The 27,658-nt window shown below is 41.3% G+C and overlaps 1 protein-coding gene across 3 annotated transcripts in view; it reads left to right on the top strand.

The window, feature by feature from the left end:
• Positions 1-27,658, top strand: part of LRP8 (LDL receptor related protein 8) — a 194,322-nt gene that overhangs the window by 129,324 nt on the left and 37,340 nt on the right. For all 3 annotated transcript variants that reach the window (XM_055815837.1, XM_055815836.1, XM_055815838.1), the window contains one exon: positions 21,548-21,676. In XM_055815837.1, the coding sequence (XP_055671812.1) occupies positions 21,548-21,676 (129 nt within the window). The remainder of the gene's footprint in view (positions 1-21,547; positions 21,677-27,658) is intronic.

The raw sequence follows: 27,658 nt of genomic DNA, 5'->3' as shown, positions 1-27,658 counted from the left end.
AGTCTTTTAATCGCTGTTTGTAACCAACGGGCTCTCAATGGAGCTCAGCATGCAGCCTGTGAGCGTTCCTTCCTCCCGGCGCCCCGGGTACAGAATTGCTTCTTGATTACTCAGAGAAAGAAAGGGAAGGAGCCAGCGTGCACGCGTGCAGTTGTATATGAACCCCCCAGTCACTGGTTTGTACTTGAGCATCAGCAGAAGTGGTGCTGCTTCCACTGGACCTGATCTCACTTGAAATATTGGTACATATGTGGCTGTCCTGGGCTGGCATCAACTGCAGAGCACCTGACAAAACACAGGTGTTTGGGGAAAAGGTGGAAACTCTTCAGTTAGTAACCTGACATGGTAGATAACTTCAATTATGGACTTCTCCCTATGAGTCTGATCTCTCTGACTATGTGTTGAATGATGTTACAGCTTCTCAGATCAGGAACCGAAAAGTTTCTCTGTTTGTCAGGTACCTGCAAGTGCCAACTACTGATGTTTCACTTTTAAAATATTTGATTGCTGGCATGCTTGAAAACAGCATGTTAATCAAACAGGTTGCTTCAGCTGGAATTGACTGGGAGGAAATAAAGATAAAAAGCTATTGGTAAAATGTTCTAATCTTCTAGGTTTCCCAGAGTACACCAAGCTTTTATATAGTTTATGTAAAATGAAAAAACCCACCCTGTAATAATAGATTTAATTAAATTAATCTGTGAGGAAAAGTGGGCTTTGGAAGAGGTAATTCAAATCTCTCAACCAGTCAGATGCAATGTTTTGGTTTTTACAAAGGAAAAACATGTCTAAGTGTCTAGTAGGGCTTTTGATTATGGTAATCAATGGTTTCTTCCCAGCTTGCACAATATGTTCACTTATAAGAAACAGCAATGCTGTGGAAGATCACAATAGCACAATCTATGGTTTTTCTCATAATTAAAGTTCCATTCTGTTTCCATAATTACCTAGCTGCTTATCTGATGTGAAACTTGGAGGAGCATTTTCTGATTCATTATAGTCAAGCCAAACAGCAAGCTAAACTGCTTTTAAAGGATTAAAGAAACGTTGTCAACCTTCAAATCACATTTTAAAATCCTTTTTGCGCTTAACTACTCTTCTACTAAGCCTCTTCTATCTGAGAACTACCAAACACTTTACAAACTGTAATTAAACTTGGCAGTTATTTCAGTACCAAGAGGTGTATGAGGTGCTTCAGAAAAGCAGATCAAACCCGGGTCCTGGAATAGCATTCACAGTTTCCTTTATAATTAATTGCATTTGCAGCAGAGCATTGTTGAAGCCAGTGGGGTTCTGCCCAGACCTGTGCATCTGCCTTCTAGCACAGGGTTTCCGGCTGTGGTGATGTTACTCACATGGGACCTTGCAGAGTGGATTTTATATCGGAACAGACTTAAGTAAAGCAATGAGACTAATGAAACAGAGTAATAGCAGGAGTGGAATAAAGATTATGGTAATAAGGTCAAAAGGGTCCCTTATATGATGCCAAGCATGGCTTGAGTGTTACCCCTATGTATACAGAGATATATAATAGATAGATAATTCTATTATATAGATTAACAAGATTATTACAGATTTGGCCAAAGTAACCTCTGAGGGTGGATTTGAGGAAGAGCATGAGCAAGAATTATGAGAGGATGCCCTGTGCAAAGGGCAGGGTAAGCAGCAGCTAAGGTAGGAGGGCAAAAGGGACGGAGGAGAGAAACAGGACTCTGGTGCCAGTGGTGGAGCACAGTTGCTTCTGCTTTCCACGCTGAGGAAGTGGTAGGAAATTGACACATCAGTATGTGTTTCTCAGGGGACTTGCATGACATAGCCTAGGAAAACTGTGGAGATGCAGGTCTAGCAGATAAGAAACCTGGGTTTGTTTTTGCTCTGCTGCTGCCTTGTGCTGGGACCATTGGTGAGCAGAGTGGTTAAAAGTGTCATCATCTGCAAAAGCAGAGTGGTGTAATTTTGTCAAACCTGTTCACAGTGGTGCTGCTGTATCTTGCTAGGTGATTGGAGCACATCTGTTGGATACGTTCCTCTTTGATAGCTAATAATAGGGCTATGAATTGTGGTGGGATTTTACATAGAGTTAAAAGTTCTTAACTCTGATACACTTCTTGGTATAATTTCTTGCCTGTTTTTTTTAGTAACTGAGTAAAAGTTGAGCACATGGGAACATCGTAAGTTGAGTGTTGCTCTTTTGCGATCCCTTACTTAATTTTTTTTTCACACACCTTTTAGTAAGTTATTTTCTGAAGTTAGCATTTTCTAAGAAGTGTAGACAAGGAGTAAAGTCTAGATGTTCAGAAGTGCACAAGGAAATATCTGTAGGCTCTGGAATGTGTTTTTTGAAAAAGATTGCTAATTTTTAAATGCACCTTTTCTGGATGTTTCAGTATCGGCAGTGTCTTCTAAGATGAATGCCATAAATTAATGGCTTCTAGGAATCAATTTATTTTGGAGACTTTACTTCTGTAGTGCTAGTGGGAAGGTGGGCATCTGGCCATGCCTGTGCTCTAATATCATGTGTACATGCATCAGTAGTTTAGTGAGGGCACTGAGGTGCACAGCCTCTGACAAAAACTGAGCTTAAGCAACTTCTTCAAAACCACCTGTGTGAAAGTTAAATAAAAAAAAGTTTTGAATCTGTGTAGCCTTTGGGCACAGATCATCCTTTCAATATGTGCTCTCAGATTCTGCATGTCACTGTTCTAATGCGTGCTGTAACTGGACTTTATTGTCCTGAAATGTAAAGGTCACTACTGCTAGTTCCAGCTATTGTTGGACTGGGAACATGGGTGTTTGGGTTTTCTGGAAGTCAGCTCATCATTGTCTCAGGACTAGTCATGTCATGCTCTATTGTTTAGTGTGTTTTGAACTATTCCTTGTTACTTTTTGTCTTGGTTGTGAAGGTTTAAGGAGATATATTGAAGCATTACTGTATGTCAGGATTATGGAGAAAAAGCAGAATTTTTATTATTGTTCTTTTTTCTTCCTTTCATTGCCAGACACTGCTGTTGTAAACATTACACCTTATTTTATTTGAAATGTAGAATTATCCTTTTAAAGGATACTTGCAATGAAAAATGGAATAAGTAACAGATACAAAGTGCTGGCGGCCTCAGTTTTCTGGTGGCCTGAATTCTGAGCACAGTTTGAATCCTAACGTGCAAGATTTTTCTGTTTATCTAGTAGTGGCCATTGCATTGTGCTTATGCATGCCAGCTTCAGTACACATGTGTCTAAGTTCTGCATTACGGTTTGTTTGCACAGACTAGTGAGCAAGGAGTTTCCGTGAGTGTGACTGTTCTTTGAGACGGGAGCCCATGATATTTTCATCATATGCTATAAAGTATTTATTACTGTTTTTAAAGGGTGGCTTCAGGAGACGGTCTGTGATGTGACTGTATTTAGTAACATAAATCCAAGTCCTTTTCTTTTTGCATATACTTAAGAAGGTATGAGGAATTAGTCATGGTGATTTCTAAATACCAGGGAGACAACCACTGTGAAAACATTTCAAAGGGAAATAGCTTGAAGCTATAGAATGTTGTTTAGAAAAGGCTAATTTAAACTAAATAAAAAAAGTAATCCCTGTTATACGTAATAAAATGCAGGAGAGAGCTCTCAAATTGTGCAAAAGAATTTTTAAAAAAAAGAGAAGTCTGGGGTTCCAGTTTCTCACAGGAAAAGTGCGTTCAGTGATTATGCAAAATCAGAAACTTCACAATTGTAGGATTGGTTCTTACATTTTCATAGCCTAACAACAATTCTGCATATTCTTCTCCTTCACTTGGATTTTTTTCATTCATCTCCTGTGTTCCTGGCTTGGAAGAGTGTTTTTTTCCAAAGAGTGTAACGCAGCTGCCAGTGGAAGCTGTTGTGTAACATATGTCCCAGAAGGAGTGAATACATCCCTATCTGCTTGTCAAATATTATGAGAACTAGGGCTGATGTTTCTGGCTTTCAAGACACATTTTCTCTTCTACTGAGCCAAAGGAAAAATTTTGATAGTTTAAGCCCACAGATGTACAGACTGACTTCCTCTGTGCTGCAATTTACCCTCACCACTTTCCCAAACCTCAGCTATCTTTAGAGATCAGAACTGACTGGATGGAGAGAATGGAGAGGTTTGAGAGGAGGAGGAGGAACAACAGTAGCATGCAGTCTTTCAGTGTGATGACACAATGCACCATTATGGCAGCCACAGATGGCACATGCCAGCACACACAATACATGGATGCACAAATCTGTCTTTTAAAAAACATATGCTACACCTGGACCTCCTGTGCATCATGTAGTATGTAGGTGTTGTCAGCTAAAAGCATAGTATGAGCTAGACCTAGACAGCAGAGAGACTGACAGAGCAAGTAAGGCTGTTCTGTTGATAGAAGGGCAACAGGAGCATGCTATATGCTCTTCCTGAATATGCCCACAGAATTTGCATTTGATTTTCTGTATATGGTAGTTTGTTGAGACTGGGCATTATTTCAAAAGAGTGCTGGAATCTGGTTGCTGGGGAGACTTATAGGCTGGTTTTAGCATTCATTGTGGCCTCACAGTGTAACATTTATTGAAAAGGCTGGTGTAATCAAGTAATACATTTAAACAGTTCTGAGCACACTTCTCCAGGCATAGGCAGTCAGGATATCAGGGTTATTTCAAACAGCAAGAAATGGATACTTGATTTTGCCAGATTCACATGGCTACTCTTGCTTGTTTTGGTTTGTGGTTTGGTTTTTTTAGCCCAACAGCATGAAGAATTTTATAGCTCCTCACAGTTTTGATACTTCCAGTTGCTTTTCAGGGAGAATATAAGAGTTTCTTTCCTTTACATTTTGAAGGTTATACTGCTTCAGCTCAGCCTTTGTTATTAACTCCAGCCTAGGATCATCAGAAGTGTGTGTTGCTCCTGGACTAGACTGTAATTGTGGCACAGATCAAAATCTCTGCCAGGCTATCCTTTCCCTCTTCTAAAAACAGATTATCAGACTGGCATCTGTTTTCTTCGGGGAAGATGGCACAGATGCCCCTGCTGCAGGGGAGCTGACTCACAGCGGTATAGCTGACCTTTCTGCAAGACGTAGGGTAATCCATGGAAGGTGCATATGTGTTTGCCAGCCATCCCATGTCCCTGATGTTAGCAGGCAGGGATGGCGGCTTCTTGCTAGTCTTGTCTTCATTGTGAAGCGGGGCTGGGCAGGTGTTCTGAGTCTTACAGAGAAGGTCTTAGAGTCTGCTTAGACCCTTTCTCCTTGAGCTCCCCATGTCTTCTCTCCTGCAGTTGGCAGGTGGAAAGACCTATATATAGAGAACTGTCGTGTTGTTAGAGAAAGTTTTGGAAAGGCTAGGTGCTGTGAGTGCAGCAAGTTATTTAGAGTTCTGACATCAGACTCCCTGGAGCCTTAGGTGTCTGCATAGGAAATTATAGCTGACCTGCATAGGAAATGAGGTGTACCTTAACCTTGAAAGTCATGAAGATTACTTTATCTAGACCAAATGCAACCTTACCTGCTCTACAGGTGACAGAACTTTGTCTCAGAGATCTATTCTACCTCTTTTAGTTACGCTGTGTTGGAAAAGAAGTCTTTCTGTTGAAAAGCCATGCACCAGCCCTTAAGAACCAGCACATTGTATTATAATTCTGTGAGCTTTTCCTCTGCTTGCTATGTGGGTCATAGTCTTGCGAACAAAGGTAATCTGTTCACTGGGTTAGCAAATAGCTTCAGGAGCACCAGAACTAGTCAAGTTTGTTTGGTTGTGGTGTTTTTTGCGTTGGGGGGGGGGGGGGGGGGGGGGGGGGGGAGCACTTAGTGTTTTGGGTTTGGTGGTTCTTGGTTTGGTGGGGCATGGGGGTGGGATATCTTCCCGTTCCCCCCTCCCTGCTCATTTGTTTCCTGGGATTGATTTTTTTTTTTTTTTTTGGTGCGTAAGGGGGTAAGAATTCCAGTTAAAAGTTTTCCCCAGCTTTCCCAGTTTTCTCCTACATGGCTTCTTTGTCATCCAATATAGGTTGAGCTTACAATACGACATTTTTTTTCTGTCAGAGCGTTCTGCCCAGTCATGTATTTTCACTGAAATTATAGGAACTCTCAGGGAGACCTCTTATCTTTTTGTTGGTTTTCTTGTTGTTTCTTTTTTATTTGGCCACTGCATGTAGAAATTATGAGGGCAGAGAAATAGATTATTGGGCAGTTTTTAATTGTACATGGAAACTTTGTTTCCACAGAAAATAAGTGTAAGAACCGACAGTATTGAGAGTTGAAGCAATTACAATCTAGGTACAAGGGGTAGTTAGATAATAAAGACATTGAATAAGGAGAGCTAGAAGCATGCCTGAAAAGTTTATGGCCAAATATATTGAGGATTGTAAGGAAAAATTTAGCTGTATGAAAAGCAAATCCATATAGTGTGATGCTGGTCAGTGGGAGTAAAATGGTAAGCTGCAGTGGCAGAAAATGAGTAAATACTAATAGTATTTCTAATTTCTGCTCAGAAAAAGGAGGAAGAAGATACATCTGCACATTTAACAACATGCCTGCTACTAAACAGCAGCTATTGAAGTTTTGTTTTTTTAAAACAGAAGTACTAGCAAACTCTCTTTGAAAGACACATGCAGTGACTTTTCTGATCTCTTTTGTTTGTTGTTTTTTTTAAAAAAAACCCTTTTCTTACTGTTTTTTTACAGATGTTGGAACATTGGTGGAAGTTTCATTAAGTTAGTAAAAGCTGGTGTTTTCATGGTAGTTTAAAAGGTTAAACAGAGCGCTGTATAGAACCTGCTGTAGAAGGTCTGCAGTCTAATACTTGAGTTCCTAACTGCTACAACAATACACAATTCAGCTCCAAGAGCTGTATGTGCTGATCATGCTGCTGTTACTTTTGGACAGAACCGTAGAAAGGCTGATGATGGAATTGAATAGATCATGATTAAAAAAAAAAATTAAAATGTGTCAGCATGTTAGGGAAAACAAGAGTTGTCTCACTTCAGTGTTTCTTGATTGAATCATGACCTTGTTAATAAGACACTCTGTGTGTTAATAAGATACTATGTGTATTTTATGATATGTGATTTGACTTAAGCATAAAGGTTATAAAAATGTAGTTTACAAAATAATTAGAGCCCATGTTAAACAAATTGAAGAACAAGTGACTGAGAGGTGGTAAAAGACATGGGTAGCTGCTGTAAAGTCAAAAGTTTATAAGACGAGGGGTTGTGAACAATCTTACAAGGCTCACATGATTATAGAGATGAAAAACAGGCCTTATTAGAAGCGTATTTGATTTATTGAAGAGGGGGTGAGAGCTGACTTTATCAATTTACACCTGTCTCCTTAGAGAAGAGGTTTCATCACACAGTTGTTTCTTTAGCTTAACAAGAAACAGTATAATTTGATCCAGTGAACAGAAGTTGAAACTAGATAAGAGAACTAGAGATAAGGACTAGAACTAGAGATAAGATACAGCTCTTAACAGTAGTGGTAAATAAACAAGTGAACTGACTTGTCTAGAAATCTTTATCAATTGAAGTCTTTGAATCAAAGTAGATACCTGTCTTAAAGATACGGTGTCGTTTAAATGGGGTGTTGATGTAGAAAGACAAACTTTTGCTGTACAAGCATTTGCCTGATTGTAATGGTCCTGTAGCTTTCAGATGTGGGAAGCTCTCTCAGCAGGTGCAAACAGGCATTGGTGAAGCTGCAGAGTTTATAGTTAAAAGATATTTGACCCAGCTGCTGCAAGCTGAAGTAAGCCCAGACACCAGGAGGTACTGTATCTGGGAATTAGTTGGGTATCCAGATCACTGGGAAGGAATTTTCAGGGCCAAAATAGCCATGCTCGGTTAAGGAAAAATAGTTTGTTCATGAGTAGAGGAGAGCCGCTCTCCTCCTTCCTCCCTAACCATGGATCATCATTCATAGATCTCTAAAGACAGTCATAGGTATCACAAAACCTTTTTTCTGTTCTGTGGTCCTTGGAGGTCTCTTTCCTCAGCAAATGGAACCCAGGAGAAACCTCTGAGATGAGACATGTCACATGGGTGGAAAACATAATTAGTGAGATTTTGCACAGTGTGTTGGCTTGCTGCCTGATAGGCAGATAGATGGCAGAGTTTTCATGGAGTTAATTGTTCTTCACTGATATGTATCCATATATACTATCTTATATATACACTATCTGTATCTAATGTATCTATATATACTTCTTGTCCTCTCTGATCTGCACAGACTATCCCCAGAGACAGATGTTTTGGATAGAGGAAGGTGTTTTCTGCCACTGGCAGGTTTTGCTGCCGTGACCTGCTTGAATAGGCTTGCTGCCTTTCAGGATCAGGCCCGCTGGGAAGCTGACAGTCACAGTTAAAGCAGGCTCTGTTGTCTGAGCAAACTGGCTCGTTTTCTTCTGATCAAAAGTACATGGTGAAAGGTGCAGCTTGGATTCTTTAAAGCATCTCATTATAGGTTATATTTAGAAGTAGGAAGAATATATTATTAATTACAAGGATGCTCTAAAGCAGAGAAGCTGTTTAATCCATGCCCTTGATGAACAGAAAAGTTACTGTACTGGAGTAAGGTTATGCAATTAACAGTAGGAGTTCATCAAATATCAAACTGTGCTTGTCTTCAGGATAGTGCTGGAATATCTGACAATTGTCTAGTTATTGCTTAAGTAGTAAGAGTGAGAGACAAGAACTGCCACAGGAAAATGTATATAATACAGTTTACATACCTGTTGTCTGCCAGTTTACGTATATACATATATATTTTTTTTACATCTCAGAGTACAGGCTCAGTACCTGTTGCCTCGGTGGATGTGGGGTTTGCTGGGAAGAACCAGGAAGTTGTCCCCATATATTTCTTGGCTTGTGTGGTTGCTAAATGAGCACAGTGTGTAGCCACTTACTGTGAGGATCATTACAGTTTTTCTCATATCTTTGTGTTCCCACAACACCCCTTTTGCTGAGGCTGGCTAGTGGGTTCATCCCAGTTTCATTCTGGGTGTTCGCTTTGATCTGTGCAGTAGTCTCAGCTCCAGTCTCTGTACTGGTCCCATAAAACAGAGCTACCTTTGCAGAGGCATTTCTCGATCTGAAGTGATTTTTGTAATTACTTTCAAAAGTACTTACAAAGTACAATATTTTTTCTGTTTTCAAGTTCAACCTGACATCTGGTAACTGATTTTTGTTAATTAGGCGATCGTCTGGTGAGCTGTTTTAAACTGTGCTTATAAACCTAATTTTGAGTTGAGTATTAATTTGCTTCAAAACAAGTGGAGAAGTTGAGAGCTTAAATGTGCTAGAATATGTTTGAAATAAGCTGCCTTCTGGAATTTGTTTCTGGTGTTGCTGTAATAGGAACTGAAAACTCTGGTATGTGTATTATGGGGAATTCTACAAATTAATATATAGGAAGAGAAATAAATAAATTGGTCCTGGTGGTGTGCTCAGCTGCTTGTGTAAGAATTTGACAAGTGAGCAAAGGTGATTGTTGCTGGTAGGCTTTTACTAAGTGAGATTACTGCTAGTGAAAAGAATGTATTTTTTTATTTAAATTAATCTTTAACAGTTCAGGGTCACAAGGCCACAGGTTTGAAGAGAGTCTAGAAAACTCTCCATTTTTTGTATCTGTAAACCAAAACCAGTCAAATTAAGTTTGATTCAATAAAAAGTAAATGTGTCTCTTGTCTAACTGTGCAGAAATTGTTCCAAGATGCTTTCAAACTGCCGAGTTACAAATCACACGAGGAGGTACGATTGATTTATTGTATGCTGCAGTCTGGAGAATTTTCTCACTGAATCTTTGGTGAAGAAAGTTGATGCTAATAAATCTGCAGCATATTTGACCAAAGGCCTAGGAATAAAGAAAGAAGTGTTACTGTATTAGTACAGATTGGGAGAATATAGTTATTACCTGTGTTTCTGTAGAGAACAGCTCATTGCACTGTCTGTGCTACGCCGGTCCATGAGGCATAGGCTTCATAGTTAAGGCTTGAGAGTGCGTCTGGTGTCCTGGGGGATGCCGAGGTAAGGGGAATTAAGCTGTGCTACTTAGGCACACAGCTGACATGGCCAGGCTGATACCTGAATAGATGACAAAAGACTCGTAATAAGTCACACTTCGGTGGAGGAAGGCTAAGCAGTTGTTCCCCAGCTGTGCACCTTTGCTCAGCAGGGCCATCACAGGCCCCGGGAGCTGCGCTGAGGAGCTAAATGCATCAATTTGTCAGCTCTGTGGCTGCGTGAGAAAGTTGGAAAGTTGTTCAAAAATCTATTTGCCCACAAGGCTTTGGAATCACTGATCTAGGGCAGTGAACAAATTCTCCTTTCAAAAGTTGCATTTCTCAGGGTTAATTAGCTGACTTCCATTCATGCCTAGCTTGTGCTGCCTTAACCTCCTGACTCTTATTTCTTCCTTGACGCTCTTCTTTCTTCACATAGCATATCTGTGTTTGAACTTCACTGATTCCCAGCTACATTACTACCAGTCTGTGCTGGGTCAGCTGTTACCTTTGAGTGTTTTATTCTCCTAGGGCTTGCCTGAGTCAGAATTGCCTTGAAAGCATCATGCATCACTAATCATGGGGGAGCACAGTGGATGATCATAGATTTTAAAGGTTGTCTGTAGCCAGACTCAGGCTTTCACAGTGGGCATCCCTGGATACAAGGAGAGGTAGAGGATCTGTGCTGAGGAACAGAGCTCTGCTCTCAACCATGCCATAGACTGGAGTTCAGTTTGATTTCCAGGCTTAAAGAAAAGGCAATTCTTTTTTGCTTCCCCCTCCCCGATGTCACCCATTACTGCTAATGCAAAAAAGGAGGGGAGACTGAACTGCATTGCAACTGGCAACGTGTACACAGACTGACAGGGTAGTTATTAATGTAGACCATGGCGGGATGGGGGGGTTGACAGAACAATGTTGTACATCAGTCGCTTTCGAGCTAGCTCTAAAAACAATAGAATTTTAAAAAGATGTTATGTTCAGGACAGAAAAAAGGGGAGCATTTTAACTGACCTTCCAAAACAAAGTCATATCATGGTTGGATTTTTTTTTTTTAATCTTTGCTTTTGATGGAGCATGAGAAGTGCCTCTCACAAAAGGGAATATTTAATAGCTTTGCTATTAGAAAACTCTCGCTAAAGAAAATTACAAGTCCTAGGTTTTGCAAACAGGCCTGTGTGTTCACTAACTGAGTAAACTGTCAGTTTATTAAACTGAGAATGGCAGTGCATATTGCTGCTGTAGTTACACCAAGAACAAGTGGTTCTTCAGCTCTTCCCATTTCTTACTCTGATGTCCAAGTTTTCCCCTATGTTTATGACCAATATCTCTCTCCATTCCTCTGTGATAAGCTAAGGGCATGACCAGCTGATCCCTGAGATCGGAGATGCTTATTAGTGAGTGAAGAGAAATTTTTAAGTCATGTAAAATGATCTGAAGAACTTTAATATGGAAACTTAGGTTTTCAGTAGCCAGAATTATGTCTTAGTGTCACAGCTCCTCTTAAAGACAAGTTGTGCCTTGGCTTCGAGGTGGAGCAGAGAGAAGAGCATGAAGGTTTGGTGGTTTCACAAGTAGGGACCGTGTCAGGGTTCAGCAGGGCAGGGTAGAGGCTCCCCCTGCTCTGACTGGGTGCCCGTTCCTCCTGCTTGGCCACATGCTGGGCTTCAGTGGCATTTGTAACACCAGCCTCTTTGAAGTCTCTGACATTGCACTTTTTTACCCATAAATACAGAGAGGCTACTTTTGTGCTAATTTAAATGAGTTCCTTGAACTCTTCCTGTAAGCAGATAGAAGGTAAGGTTTTATCCCTCTTGAGTTTAAAAAGTCTAGTCTGCCTTATGGCTGCTGTTGATAAAAGTGCAAAACTTAACCTTCTGTATAGCTGTTCTCTTAAAAATCACTGTTGCAGTAATATCCTTTTGTGACTTAATATAAGGAAGTAAATGGGACAGTTGGCAAGGATATATTTTGGTTGGTGTCCATATTTAATGTTAACCTTCAGGGTACTGGCTGGGATGGAGCAGTTGCTGGAGCTGTTTTGGTAAATACTCACTGTGACCTGTGACTTTATTCCTGGTCCATTTGAACTCAGCAGCATATTTCTTGGGCCAGGATTTGGCTGTGAATGTGTGAACATTTTTCCATTTTGAATCCAGGGTAAATCAAGGACTTGTTTCACCCATAGAGAAGACATGCAAAGAGCCAAAGTTAGCAGAAGTAGGGGGGAAAGTTGGCAGATGGCCTCAGACTTCGGTTTGTCAAAATTCCTTTTGTTCCCCTAAACGATGAGGGCTGTGCTCCATAGTGATTAAACTAGGCACTAGCCTGTCATTACAGGGCTGCATTAATTTCTTCTCTGGATTAATCTGAGTAAACGTTTCTTATGACCATATGGCTGCGGTGTCAGGAAGGGCTACAACTGTAGCGTTTAGAGGTGCCATGTGGTTCATGGTACACACATGGCTACACACAGTGTAACAGTGTTTTTACTCAGGTGAAGTTGGACTACACCAACTTTGTTTCTCTTCTGCCTTCCCAGGTGGAGTCTTCCCCTTGTAGCTCAGCTCTGCCACAGGATCAATGCCTTTCAGCGCAGTCACCCCACAAATAGGTGGTGACCATAGCTGATTGTGTATGTTGTTGTGGTCCAGAACCTATATAAAATGGTAGTAAGGATTGGAGTCCCAGGGTTATGTTATGTCTTGTTCAAGTTTATTAAGGGATTCGTGCACCCCTGACCAAATCAATGGTTAGAGACATTTAATGAACATCTAAGAGACATCTAGGTACTACTGATCATAAGAAGCTGGGCAGGATGAGCTTGGTGGAATACAAAGGCCAGGACAGTCCAAGGACTGACCTTGTTGAGGGATTGCTACAGCTCTGTGTGGAGGTGTTAAGTGTCCCCTGGGAACGGGAACTTTTGTAACAAGTTGCTGAAGTATAAAAGCTGCTGTAGGGAATGAGCCTTTACAGTATTTTCTTGAATTCTCATGTGTGTAATTGCAGGTAATGAAATGTGGTTTGTTTGGGAGCAGAAAACCTTTATCGTATCATGTAGGTTTTTCTCGTATGTAAAAACCTGTCATGATCTCTTAGAAACTGGTTCCTCTGTGCTCAAGCAGACTTGACAGTGGGGGAATGCCACTGCACGTTGTACAGACACCACTAAGGTACTGTCATTTTACAAGTACTCAACATTTAGAACAACAAAAAGGGAATTTAGTGATGCTCAGCATCCTATTATATGCTGACTGTTGTCAAACATCTGATCTTAGTTTTTAAATTCTGAAGCTTTAGAAAGTATGACCGTGAGGACAGGTTAAAAACAATTAAAAATCTTCCTGACTCCTACTGAAAGTATTGCAAGTTTCCTATTGTTTTGAGGACAGGGAGGATCATGAAATCATCCAGTTTGACCTCCTGTTTACTGTGGGCCATTAACATTGACTTGGATTTACCTGAAATGAGCCAAGTGACTTGAGTTAAAGGACTTTGTTTCTCAGCAGCAGGCCTGTTGGGCACGTCAAGTAGAGAACAGAAGTGCCGTCAAAACAATATCTTTCAAAGTTATGAAAGTAATTAGGTGGGACATGCTCAGATGATTGCAGTGAGTGTTTGCTGTGTTTACAGGAAGACAAAATCGGCTGAAGTCCTGCCAGTCTGACTGGGGGAAGGAAATGCTTTTCTTATCCAAGTGTGATGGTAGTTTTGATTCTTAAAGTGGGTGAGTAAGACATAGCATTCAGAAATCTAAGAAAAATGATGTGCTGGAAGCCCAGGAGTACTAACCCTTTCTGTCCAGCATACTGTCTTGAGCTGTGCCAATATTCAGTATTCTGGGAAAGATTTAAAAACAAACTGTGAGTGTGCCAGGATAGCTCTGAACTTGGGTAAAGAATCCCCTCCTGACCCATGCAGATGGCTCAAGTTGTGGGACATGAAGCTTAGTTATTAGTTACTATAAAACCTGATGCCATTTGTCTTTTCAGCCTACTATAGAAACATTTTGCCTCTTTACACTGTGCTCAGATATAGTTTATATTACTTACAAAAACTATTGGCACTAGCCCTGAGAATCATTTTCTTCATTGATGTTGTTTTTAGTGTCTGTGTTTGAAACATGCTTTTCATATAAAAGCTACCCAGCTTTCATTCTGACAGTGAGTCTATATTTCAGTAATTAGGATTAATCTTGGGATTTTGAATTCCTGATTATTTCACTCTGATCTCAGAGGTGATAATCACCAGTGTGATAATCTGCACAAAAGCAAGGTACATGCTATCTATTTTAGACATGCTGAACCCTTTGTATGCTAAGCTTATTTTCTCCCTCCAGTTTCTAGGAAGAGGAGTTGCGTTGACAACTCCTAACCCGTGCTGTTGTAAAGAAGCCGTTCTTACAAGCACACAAGGATGGACTTAAGGGCTGTACTATGCAGTGCAGTGGAGCTGTGTAAATCCTTTTCCATTCCCCTGGGAACTTCTGAACATAAGTCGTCATCAAAGAAATCATACCACAGAATATAACTTTTTATCAGGTGTATCAATGGTTTATACTATTTATGATATGATTTCTTGACCTTTGTAGTGTAGTTTCTTAGTAGCCTTTCCTAATCTGTTTTTTGAGTCACTTTATTAACTTATGTTCAAAGTTTAAAGGTAATGGCCATAAGTTAATCACCTTTTTGTGCAGAAAGAATAGATTTTCACTATTTCTTTGCCTTTGCATGATCCCACAATGGTTATTGCACATAAATATGTACTTTCACATTCAAAAATACAAGTTCAGGTAGCAGCAGTCCAAGCTCCCAGGTCCTGGGAGTCAGCGTTGTCAGCATGCGCCAGTTCTGATCTGGACAGACCATCCCATGCTAGCAGCTGTATCCTCCTCTGTCAACAAAAGCATCAACTGTGGTGGTGGTTTAGTCTCATTCCAAGTTTCCAAGTGCCATAATCTTAGTTCATTTAAGCCACCAGTCATGGCATTCATTTTGGCCTGGGCTGGTTTCAACTGGAAATATAAAGTTGCCTTTATTTTCTCAGTGATCTCAAGTGTATGCATAATACAGATACAGTGAGCAAACCAAATACTGTTGCTGGATGCAGTTGCGCTGGCTAGTAGAAGTTGCAAGTTCTATCCCAGCAGGCTGATGCTTATAGCGTGTTGCTTTACGTGACAGAAGGAGAAAGTCATAACCTTTGGAACCAATTCTTTTATTAGCATTCCCTATAACGTGTTCTGTCTTTGCGTGTTGCTAATACGTAGATCCAAATGCAGGCACCCAGCGAGGCTGTGGGTGTAGGGGAGTTCCTGTGTAGTCACAGCGTGTGTTCTCTGTACGCTGATGCCAAAGATATTCCTGAGACACATCCACCTTGGATGTTGCTGCCCCCATGCAAATACTTCTCATTGTAAATGAGGCTCTTGTTTGGTACTGTTTAGTTTGGGTTTTGCTTGGTACAAGAAGGACATAAGGGAGATTAACTAAATATAACATATATGATTATATAACACTCTTTAGCAGAAAATCTGACGTGTCTTGCAAGGTTAAGTGAAGTAAACTAAGGCAACAGCAACCTGTCCTGAGCTACAGAGTGAACTGATGGGTGATAGGGCAGAAGCAAGTGTTCCTAGCATCCACACTAAGGGGGAAGAAGGGGCAAGGGAAGGAAAATACCAGTGCAGGCACACCTTCAGCTGAGATGATAATTGAAAAGCACAAGACAGATTTTGAAATGCTTCTTATGCACCCTAAATACTTCAGTGGGGAACTGAGGTGTAAGTTAGTAGTGAGTGTACACTGGGATATATGTTCATATACACACACACATGCATATATATTTTTTAAAAAATCCTATATATGCAAACTTGTGACTGAGATGGTTTTTCTGAATTGCAAATCTCTAGGCATTGGGAACTCTTGAGTTCTGAATTTCGCTGAGCAATCTCTGTCAGCTCCCTTCCTTTCTTCTGAACTGCTGCTCATTTAACAATTGTGCTTGTTTTGGCTGGAAGCGTAGAGGTACTAGTCCTGTACACGGGCAGGTATGAACATTTATTTAGTTCTTGGTACACCTCTGAGATAGGACTGCCAGCTGTCACAAAAGAAGATTTAAAGACTATATTTCAGGAGGGGAGGTCCTTTCTAAAAACCGTTCCTTTTAAAAAAAAAAAAAAAAAGCCAACAACTAAACCATTCCTGGAGAAAAGAGGGGGGTAGGACTTTTAAGTTCCATAACAATAGTAGTAGTGGATATTTTGCATGAACAATTTATTGGCATGTCAGAAGTTAATTTAAACCATTTTAGTATGGTATTTTCTCGGTTACAGAATGAAGTTTCAGGTTGGAATTTTTCTTCTGAAGAACCTGGGAAAAACACAGGGGGCAGTCTGGAGAGGATGGGGAATTATTTCAGCAGAGATAGAGAAACTGTTCAGACCTGTAAGATGATGTATTTCCACAAAGGGTGTTCTTTTCAGTCTGCTGATGAAAAGTCTTGTGGGTTTCCCACCAGCAGAAGCTGCTTAATTACATTTTGTGCATGCTCTTAGAGTACCTGTTTGGTGAGAACCTGACAAATGGTCTTCTGAAAGTAAATCAATTCTGTTTTCTTGGGCTTTCTTGAATATACATGATGTCCGGAGCCTGAAAAGCACAGCAGTGGCACAAGAGGAAGCAAACAGTGGGGCGCCAGTTAGGCTCTATGGTTCTCTGAAAGACTTTGTAGCCTCCTATAAAGGAAAAGAAGAATGTGCCATTGGCGGTAGTGAGTAAATGGAACCTTCTTGCCTTCTTTGCTCTTGTCTCCTTACAAATAAACCATTGTTGTCCATCCTTGGCATTTGCAGTTCATTGTGATAAATTGGTCCTGATGTGTCTGACATTTCAACCAAGTTGTTTAATGGTGCTTTTCTGAAAAGGCAGATCTTGCTATAACTCGCGTTGGTCCAGAATATATCCAGTGTAAGAGCACTCACCATCACATACAGCACTAACCCTTTCCTTTCTGGGTGGATGGAGACGAAAGTAAGAAGTAAACATTTTGGTCACGTAAGCCCAAAAGGCCAGGGTTTGTATAAGCAGTGTACAGAAACAGAAACTTTAAGTCTGGATTGCTGTTGCTAAAAGCCTGTTTTCATAGCATGGACAGCGACATTGAGTCCACTTGCACTGCTGCAGCGTCTTGGGCAGGAGGAAAAAAAACAGCTTGCTGAAATAATGCATCAAAATTTTGCTTGGAGTTTTATGCAAGATTCCCTGTTATCTGCCAGTGCTTTCAAGTTGTTAGCTTCCATGCAAGGGTTGCTTGGGTGTAGAAACCACAGGAATACAGAAGTGTGATGAACTGTGACCAAAAGCAGCTTCTGTGGCTGCATCCCTGCAAGTTCAAGCTTTGATTTACGTTTTTTAAATGTCTGTAATTACTCTGTCAGTGAGATGATTAACACAGAGATTGCTTTCCATAAATAGGAGCCTTCTGTCTGTACCTTTCTAAACCTTTCAGCTTCCCAAAGCTATTAAGTATCTGCCCAGAGCAGCCAAGCAAAAGTAATGCCCATACTTGAACTGTGACCAATAAATAAATAACCTTTTTGGAGGTTAATGATCCCACTGTGATAGAAGACGATTTTTAATTGTATTTCACTTTCTTCAAAATCTGGTGCATGGAAAGTGTTCTCGCTTGCCTTGGTCCACTTAGTTCTTGATGGAGGTATACTATAAGGATGAAGAGTGCTGGTTCTTCTCAGCATCAAAACAGATTTACCTTTCCATCACCGTAGCCTGAGCAAGAAGAACTAGAACAATTTTTTGGGAAGTGGACCAATAACCTGATCAACAAACATCTACGTGACTGCTTTGGGTCTCCCAGTATATCAGTCCAATACACACCTTGTTCCTGAACACACCGCACAAATGCAGTCAGGAGACAAACTTTTAAAATGTAAAAGCATGGAAATCCATTTGGAGTAATAAATACAGCGAGGAAAGTAATTTTTAGCTCGGGCACTCTTAAGCATATGTTTGCTTATGGCAAAAACTTGTGTAAGAGCACAGAGCAGCCTAGAAGCAAACCTAGAAGCAGCCTTGAATTGAGTGTGGGGGAGAAGGGCTCCGTAGGTGCAGGGGCCACGCGGGGGGCTGCAACCCCCTCGCCCCCACAGAGAGCTCCCCCCGCCCAGCCCTCCGCAGCGGCGCCTCAGCACCCACCTTTGGTGGCGGCGGTGGCATTTGGGAGGGGGCAGCTGGCTTTCGGTGGCCATGGGGCTGCACGCTTCAGAGCTGAGAGGCTTCGGGGGCCTTGGTGGAGGGAGGCAAAGCCCAGGTAGCTGCTGGAGACGCCAGTCACGTCATCCTTTGTACGCCATTTGTGGCAAAGCACCCTGCTTTTGCTGACCCTGCTTGGCAGCTCCCTCAGAAAACAAGGCGGCCCTGCTGCTGGGGTTAGGGTCCCTTCCCCACAGCAAGGTTTGTGCCTTTCGCAGCCCCCCAGGACTCTTGTGCTGCCTCATACGCGTGGCCTGTGGCCGTCCCTCTCCCTTTCCCAGAAGGTGCTGTCTTCTCCTCAGAGCCGCCACCTTTCTCCTCAGAGGGGTGGATGGCGGTGAGGTGAGCCCTTCGGCACCGTCACTCCCTGGCCCCTGCAGGCTGTAATCCTTGTGTGGCTCTGTGCAGAGGTTGGTTGTTGGTTGGTTTTCAGAACTAAAGTTATAGTGACTTCGCTGCATGTTTTTATTTTTCAATGCAGCGTTCTCTAGGCTCGCACCTTTGCATGCGAGGGCTGGGTGAGGCTGGCAGAAGCAGGATTTTTGGCAGGCGAGCCCTCTGTGCTATGGGGCTTCTAGGCCAAATGGACCATTTTAGCTCTGTGTTTTTCTTCTTTGAGGAGCAGCCCATCAGCTGCCGCAGGATTTGTTTCCCTCTGCATCCATGAATTCCTGGTGTATGCATAGGGACGGTGTGCCCTGGCCTACAGCTCGGGGGATGGTCTGTGAAGCAGTTTGACTGCAGTGAGGCGTGCCAGCTTCCTCGAGGGTGAGGGCAAGCACCTTGTTTTACACCATTTTGCACAGTTGGCAAGTGACCTGGTTTTCAGACATGCTGTCTGACTTCTGTGGAAGGACCCAAGTGCTCAGCGCCACCGAGCGTCCCTGGAGTTGTGTATTTTAAATCTGCATCTTAGGGAGACCAGGACGGAGGGGAAGATGCAACGCCTTTGGCAGGGCACCGGTCTGAGCTGGCAGACATGTTGATCCTGGTGGGATGGTGTTGTGGAGCCTTTCCAATGTCAGGTGATTTTTATTACTGATCTGCTGGTAAAATAATTAAGAAGCCTAAGTAATGATTCCTTCCCCCCCAGTTCTGTAGATCATGCAACATTCGTAAATGTTATTTGGGTGTGCTGTGAGCAAATTTCAACAAAAATGCTGCCTTGCCTCAGGGTTATAAAATTTCACTACATCTATTATTAACTGTCTGTCTGTGGCAGGACCTAATTTGTCTTGATATATTGGTTGCCCACAGCTTCTAGAAACTGCTTCTTATCACTTCAAGGTGCTAAGACAGAGAAATCCTGGGATTAAATGGCACTGCTTTTCTAAGTGGCTGATTGATGCTTTGGGGCTGTAAGATGCCCCTCTATGGCCTCCTTGTGCAGATGGAAAGGGAGAGGTATAATTTTCATCCTCTTTTGCTCAGCACTTGGGAAGCTGATTGACTTGGCATAAGTACCTTTACCAAGGCAGGATAATGTGAAAGTTTCAATTCAGAATTAAGATTCCTCCTTTTTCAGTAGACCTGCAGCCATATATAGCATTATCAGCATTAATACCAATGGAAGAACTATTTCAAAACATGTGATTTTTTAAAGAGAGAAATTGGTCTGTTTAAAAAGCTAATCCTGCCAAACTGGATGATGACTCCAGAATACCAAACAATTATTTAAACTGTAGAACATTATGCATTCAAGCAGACTTGTCGCAATAAATGTAGATCTGTTGCTCTTTACACTAGTATGAAAAAAAAGGAATTTTGGCAATGCAAAATAGTTGTAAGGGAATGAGCTTCACAGCTTCCTTGGTTCCAGAGAAATTTGGCAGATTTTATTTCATAGTTATATTCTTGTGTATACTGGGGGTTTTGCTTCTGTGGGTCTTCCTGTGTCTCTGTGTTTCAAGTCACAATCTCCTTTAATTTAGGCAGTTACCGTTAAGTTTCACAGAATCCTGGAATGGTCAGGGTTGGAATGGATCTCTAGAGATCATCTAGTCCAACCCCCCCTGCTAAAGCAGGTTGCACAAGAGTTGTGTCCCAGGTGGGTCTTGAACGTCTCCAGAAAAGGAGACTCCACAGCCTCTGGGTAGCCTGTTCCAGTGCTTTGTCACCCTCAAGGTAAAGTTCTTCCTTATATTCAGAAGGAACTTCTTGTGTTTGAGATTGTGCCCATTTGTTTAACATGTGTGAGTTCACGCTTTGCTTACCACTTTTTCCCCAAGTTTACTGATCATAATCTGCCTAGATCGTTGAATTTAGAAATTGCCTTGCAATACCAAACATATAAGTAAACCCTTATACTAAAATTAGGCAATTCATTTTTCCTGACTTAATTTGAGGTAGCATTTTCAGAGTAGCTGGTCCAGTACTACTGCTGCTGCGTGCAGGGTGCTAGCATTTTAATAGCAAAACCACAGTGTGTTGGGGGTTTGAGGCAGTCACAAACAGGCAGTGCTGTTGCTGTGTTGAGCATCACTCACACAGAGTATTGCATCCTACTTAATAACCAGCCCTAAGATCTTCGTTGAAATCCCTGTTGATTATTGAAGCAACTCTTGTCAGTTCGTTTTGGTAGAGTTAAGCTTGAAAATAAGAGTGAGGGGTGGTATTTGTTTTATTTGCATGTTCCGGTACAGTTCTGTTCCTGGAAGGGGTCGGCTGGGCCAGGCACAGGCTGGAATGACAGGAAGGCCCTTGGTTTTGGGGAATCCTGTGCAAGGAGACCTGATTCAAGAGGCAGCAGCATATTGCAGAGCTGTGGCAGCACAAAGCTGAGCACTTGCAGCCCATGCACAGGCCAAAACAGCAAGGAGAAGGTGGGAAAGGGCCAAGAGTGTGTCAAGAGCCACGGGAACTGTGCACAGTTTGTTGCAATGCAGGGTGACTGGGATGGCCAGAAGCAAGACCCTGCCTGCAAGGAAACGCTAGGTAGAAGAAGCTGCATACAAATCTGACTTCTGTTCCTCTACCCTAATTCCTTTGAGTTTAAGTTAAGTTTCTGGGATTTTGTTAAAATAAACAGTGGCACCTCCTTTTTCTGGGGGGGTTTTTTTGGGTTTTTGTGTTGTTTTTTTTTAATTAAATGTAAAAACATTGTGATCTCATTTGAGGAACATGTACAGGACACCTCAACATCAGTGTTGACTTGGGATTTCGTTACAATATGTCTCAGGATTGAACCATACAAAATAAAAGTAACTTTTAAAAGTGTAAACAATGTTGGCAATGTCTAGGATTATGTTTAACTTTGGGTTTTTTTCTTTATTTTATTCTTCCAGCCAAGCAAGTATGTCCATCTGAAAAAATTAGCTGCGGAGACTTAAGCAACAAATGTATCCCAGCATCCTGGAGATGTGATGGGCAGAGGGATTGTGAAAGTGGTATTGACGAGGCCGGTTGCGCTCCTGGTGAGTTAGTAATACTTTAATACGTATGCAAGATCTCTCTTCAGGACTATAAAAGTCCTAGAGCGACTATTACAAATTGCACGTAAAGGGATGACTTTTCCTGCCAACAAATTCATTCACTCTACATTTGCTATGCTAAGTAGTAAATTACAAAAAAAAGAGAGGAAAGAGGGATTCTCCAGCTGGAGCTGGCTGGAGAATACAAAGTCAACTCCATGGACAATTAAGTATTCTTTTACTACTGTAGCAAAATATAGTTAGTTTGGAACATGATTATCAGGGTTAATACCAAGATGGTGTGGTAAGGCCTTAAATAACAATGTTGAACCCTTCCTCAGTGGTAGCTCAGCAGCTTACCGCTGTGTCCTTCCTCCTGCAGAGTGTAGCCTTATAGACTAAGGCTAGCTTCTTCTGGGATATAATAGATAGGCTTGGACATTTCCTTATTAATAGCTTCTTGGTTTCACAGGACAAAGAGAGAATTATATACTATTTACTGTAACTGTTTTAAATTCAGTCCCTAAATAGCCATTGCCTTTTATTGGGCCTTTCTCTGCTGAATGGAAGAGCTCTTTAACAGTGTTTTCCCTCTGTGAAAACTCCTACGCTGTGCAATCAAGCCATTTCTCAAACTGTCTTTTTGATAGACTAAATATATTTAGTTCTTTATGCTTCTTGTTGTCAGATATTTTCTTTTGAGTGAATGCTTGACTCATTTTTGTGGCTCCCTTCAGTATCCCAGCTGATTTTCCAACTTTCTTTTTAAACAGACCACTAGAACTTAGGGAATATCAGTCTTACCAGTCTGTGCAGACGTAAAATCACCTTTCTAAATACTGTTCTTATATAACTCTGTCATTATTAAATTCTTCTTGTGCAAATGATCCCAGGCTATTGAGAAGCTATCTCATGCTGTGTGTAGTTATTCACCCATCCATCAATATTTCTGATGTTGCATGTGATATCAGCAATGTTAGTTTTACTTCCAGATTACTGATGAAAGGGTTGAATGATTGCACACAAGCACACATTGATGTTTCTTCATTTGAAAACAGAATTTTGGGCTCTTAATACCTAGCTAGTTCACAATCCACATTATATCTTTTCACTGGAGTTGTGTAATTAATTACGTTTTATGTGATCATTTTGTGGTTCCGAGTAAAATACTGTAGATAAACCTATTTTTTTCACACAGCTTTATCAAACAAAATCTTACTGAAGATTTTACTGTCTAAGCAACCTGTTTCAGTGTTTAGCCACTCACTGTGAAAATATTTTTTCTTTGTCCTTTTCTACTTTTTCCTTTGTCACAACATCTGCTTATTGCCTTTTCTCCTTTTGCTGTGCACTTCTGAGAAGAGTTGGCCTCCCACCCCTTTAAATACCAGAAAATTGCAATAAGATCTCCCTCTAACCTTCTCCAGGTTAACCAAATGCATTTCCCTCAGCCCGTTGTTGTGTATCATGTGCTCCAGTACCATAACCATCTTCCTGGACTTCCACTGGACTCTCTCCAGGCTGCAGATGCCTTTCCTGTACTGTCAGGATGGCACAAAACTGCACATAGTGTTTCAGATAGGACCTAACAAGTACCAGCTAGGGGAGAGTAACCACTTCCCTCAGCCTGCTGGCCTCACTCTTGCTAATGAAACCCAGTGTGCCGTTTGTTAAGTACGAGTCTCAGTATGAAGGTTTGATGCAACTCACTAATTCAATTAACTACTGATTAGACATGCAGTTTTTCAAAGCATCTCCATTTCATATTGCACATAACCCAGAGGTCCAGGGCTAACAGTAACAGGTGCTTGTGTGAGCCTGTGCAGCATAGTTCCAGTTGGGTGGGCTCGCAAGGAGAAGACGTAGGTTGCCTTATGTTGCCTCCTGTTTCATGTAGAATTAAGTGCATGTGCATGGACAATTCTTAAGTAATAAATTATTATGATATGGTAAGTTGGTGATGTGCTTAGACCCCTGGTCCTGTGTCTTCTGAGTTTAATGACGTTTTGGAAGTTTTCAGAAGTCTTTTATTTTTCTGTATGAAAGTCAGTGTTCTCTCTCTAGCACATGCATTTATTTTTTTCCTTTGAATGGGAGGCTTGAATTATAGACAAGTTCAGAAGATAATTGTAACTGCTATTGAAAAAATTATTCTTTTCCCAATGTGAGTTACTGAAATTAGAACAATTTTTACACTAGTGGCTGTCTCCACTAATTTAATGCTGCTGCTTACACCAGTAGGAGTTGTCTCATGGAGTCTTTTATTTATAATAAAAATCTACTTGGAATTGCTTTGAACTTCTCTTTTCTTTTTTTTTTTTTTTAAGGCTGTAGGTAACCCCCCCAAATGAATGTAAATATGGTTTGAATGCCACACAGTTTTAGCATAATGATGCTATTAATGGATTTAGAAATAGCTGAGTGTTTCTCTTCTGAATGTTTCAGCATCTCTAGTCTTGCTTATCCTCCATGTTTTTAATGCACATGCGGGTTCTTAAAATGGAAATTTAATCCAAGGACAAATTACCATCTTCTGACAGTTGTTGGGTAACTCATGTGAAATGAGTTAGTGACTTTCATCTAGTTCCTTATGGCTGAATGTGTCGCGACATAGGCTGCCACCTCGGCAGGTGTGTACTGGTAGTCTCTGCCAAGGGGTCATTGCTGAGTCTGAGCATGGGATGGGCCATTCTCTGGCAATAGGACCAGGCAGAAACTTGGAGCTTCCTAGGTGGATGCAAACAAAAGCTTTCAGTCCTAAGATCTGTTGACTCGGCACCTTTCAGAGGCATTAAATCTCACTTTGAGAAGGAAACAGGAGGCATTGCTGAATGGGAGCATTTTCAGTGAGGTTGCTTGTCAAATTAAGGTGTTTTCCTCATGGATGAGAACAAATGTGTTAGCCGTTTAAACTCAGAGCTTGCACAGGATTGATAGTTATCCTTTCTTTTATCCAAATCTGATAAACCTCACTAAGCCTATCCACTGATACTCTGTTAACATTCCCATTTCTTCTCTGTTTAGAATCCTCCTTTATCTGTTTTCTCTTATCTCAGCAGCACTGCAGTATCCTGACAAAAAAAAAAAAAAAAGTCTGTTCCTAGGTTCAGACCTCTTTTTTTCTTTATTTTTAACCTCTGCACTCATGTTTTTGTTCTCATTTTAAAAGAAGCTTCAGCACTGACTGTCATCTGCAGCGCAGCCCCTTGGACCAGAGCACCCTGTCACAGCTAAGGCTGCACCTCTCACAGAGATGATGAACTTTTCTGTAAATAACACATCTTTCTGGATACATGTTTGGAAGGGAGTTTTATTTGTGCTTGGGGGTAATTTCTATGGTGAGAGCTTGCATGTGCAATAAACAAGTGGAAGATGACTTGCAGATACTGTGAGTGAGGGCATCCAGAAGAAAAACCCTAAGCTCTTTCTAAATCCATGTTAATAAAGCTATTACTTCAAGCTAATGTGACACTTCCAACATTTAAACTGTGGATACTCCTATGGCTTGCTAGGAATAATTGACTCTTAGTATTATAAATCTTCAAGAGGACTTAATATGAAATTCATGAACGTTACTTGAGCCCGCATTCCTGCATTAGTAAGTTGTACCACTAACAATATTGTGCTGACATTCCGATCCAAGAGCAGGGCTTGGTTGTGCTGAGGCTGTGCAAGCGCCTGTCCCTAGGTCACAATGGTTCATTGTCCCAAGTTAAGGGACAGTCTACTGCAGGAGAGGAAAGCAATGATTCTGGTAGTAGAAATCATCCAAAACTGTAAGAACAGTGCAAGTGTATTGTGGTGGTTCTTTGCTGTGTCTGCTTCTGGCCTCCCAGGATTGCTTTTCAGATGCTGTTCTAGACTTGATAATTCTTGATGGATTTTTCTTCTCACAGTTATGTTAATTGCTGTTTAATCAATGTGGAATTTACCCAGCACAGTCAGTGTAGGCACTGGCACGGCCAGCTGTAGAGAGAAAGCTGCTGTTCAGAAATTTGGGGACAGAAGTATAGAATATGAGTAGTAAGACCATCTTCTGTTCAGGTTGGGTGCCCCTTTGTGCTTTGTATCAACCTTATCTTTGGTGCATCATCTTGCACGACTAGAAGCAGACTGGTGTCCTACCTCCCACTCATTTACTTTTAGTCATGGTTCAAGACTTGCTGTTGAGATGGGCACTCTGTGTGATCTGAAAAAGATTTGTCACAGCAATGTTCGGAATATCTTTTCTTTAAGGAAGGAGCCAATTTGCAGTCTGGTATGCTGTCCTTGTGTAACCCTCTTTAGACAAAGGGATCAGATGCAGTTAGCAAGCTTGGGACTTACCTGAGTGCAGGTATGCTGAAAAAAAAATGCATCATCTCAAACAATGGATAAGTCAAATATTTCCTTTGAGTTCCTCATCTCCACTGTACAATCCAGCCCTACAGAAAGCTGGCCTTAGGAGTAAGCAAAGCAGACTGTATTCATCTGGAATAAGAGTCCTGTTTGCCATGTCTGGAGTGAGAAACAACAATTTGATAGATGAAACCCATTAAAATAAAAACTTCTACAGAGGTGTGTAAAACAGCCTTTGCTGGCCTGTTAGGCCTGGTCTGGTACCAGTATTAGAAAAGCAGTTATTTTCGCAAGGAGTCCAGGCACTGACTCTGTCGTGCTACTTGAAAGCCAGTATCCGTGGATGGTAAGGCACCTTCTTGTTGCAGTTCACCCATGAAGATGGAAAAAATGGTGCAGTTTTTACCCTGTCCAAAGAAGCAACGGAAGCTGTGAATTTTTTAACTTGCAGTGGATAAAGCATCAGTGATTAGGGATCCAGATTTGTGTCTGCACAGACTGTAATTGCATCAGGGATTAATTGCAGGTATTAATCCTTGCATGTAGGTAGCTAAATGCCTGTCTGCCTAAATAATTTACCTCCAGCAGGTAGGCTTTAAGTCCACTGCTAACTTCCAGTGCACAAGCAATTTTTGAAAATGCAGGCATCTGCCTTTTTAAAATAAAAGAGTATATAAAAGAAACTTATTCTTTAGTTCTTTGGAGCAGAAGTAATAATACAAAGTGTGTTGTAGTCATAGGTCAGGTTTAGTCCTCTAAAATAGGCATCAACAGTTAATAATGTAAGAGCAGTCTTGAATTCGCTGGCTTGGAGGTGCTGGCATCCTTTTTCTTACTTCCCTCAAGGTTTTCTGCTCCCAGTGTACCTAACCTTTGTCACAATCGATTGGACAAGCTTAGGAACACATTTACTGAGACTAAAAAGAGAAATTAAATAGAAGAGACTGCAATTAAAGCATCACAACTTGAGTCGGTCTGGACTTTGCTAGCTACTGCAGAACTTGTTAAATTCCTGCTAATAGAGATATTAACCAGTGTTTTGTCAGCCGCTCAGAAACGCAGAGAGCATTTCAGCATGGCTTTAGAACAGAAGAGCTACTACCCAGTAACAGCTGAAATGGGCATTGAACCCTTTTAGTGCACACATCACTTGTTCCTCCTGACAGGACTCTGGGGTGCTCAACAGAGAGAGCAAGATTCTGGCCTCATCTCTTTGATTGTGTTACTCGTTCTCACCCGGACCACTTCTTGCACCCAGTATGGCAATTGTGTCTTGCAGATGAAGAGCTGGAAGTACACAGTTTTGCCCTTTCCCAATAGTCGGATACAGTGAAGTGATGTATTCATTGATACGTAGGTAGCATAAGCTATTTTGCCATACCATGATTTATTCTGCTTAACTCCAGTATAGAGACAGCGATCCATGAAAACCTATGCCTGTAACAGACATACTTGTGCTTATCTCATAAAGTTGTCCAAGGGTGAGAGCCAGGAACTCCTGCAGGAATCTTATGATAGTGACAGCCTAGTATTACCTAGAGCATCTTCTTGTGGACCCTGGTCTTCTGGCTTTTTGTTGCTGACCATGTATCTGAGAATTAGCTCTAGATTTTCAGCCGTATGATATGATATGCCAGATTAAAACTG

Source organism: Falco peregrinus, chromosome 10, assembly GCF_023634155.1.
Source record: "Falco peregrinus isolate bFalPer1 chromosome 10, bFalPer1.pri, whole genome shotgun sequence".
Taxonomy (NCBI): Eukaryota; Metazoa; Chordata; class Aves; order Falconiformes; family Falconidae; genus Falco; species Falco peregrinus.
The sequence above is the reverse complement of the archived record's forward strand: the minus strand, read 5'-3'. Positions and strand labels throughout refer to the sequence as shown.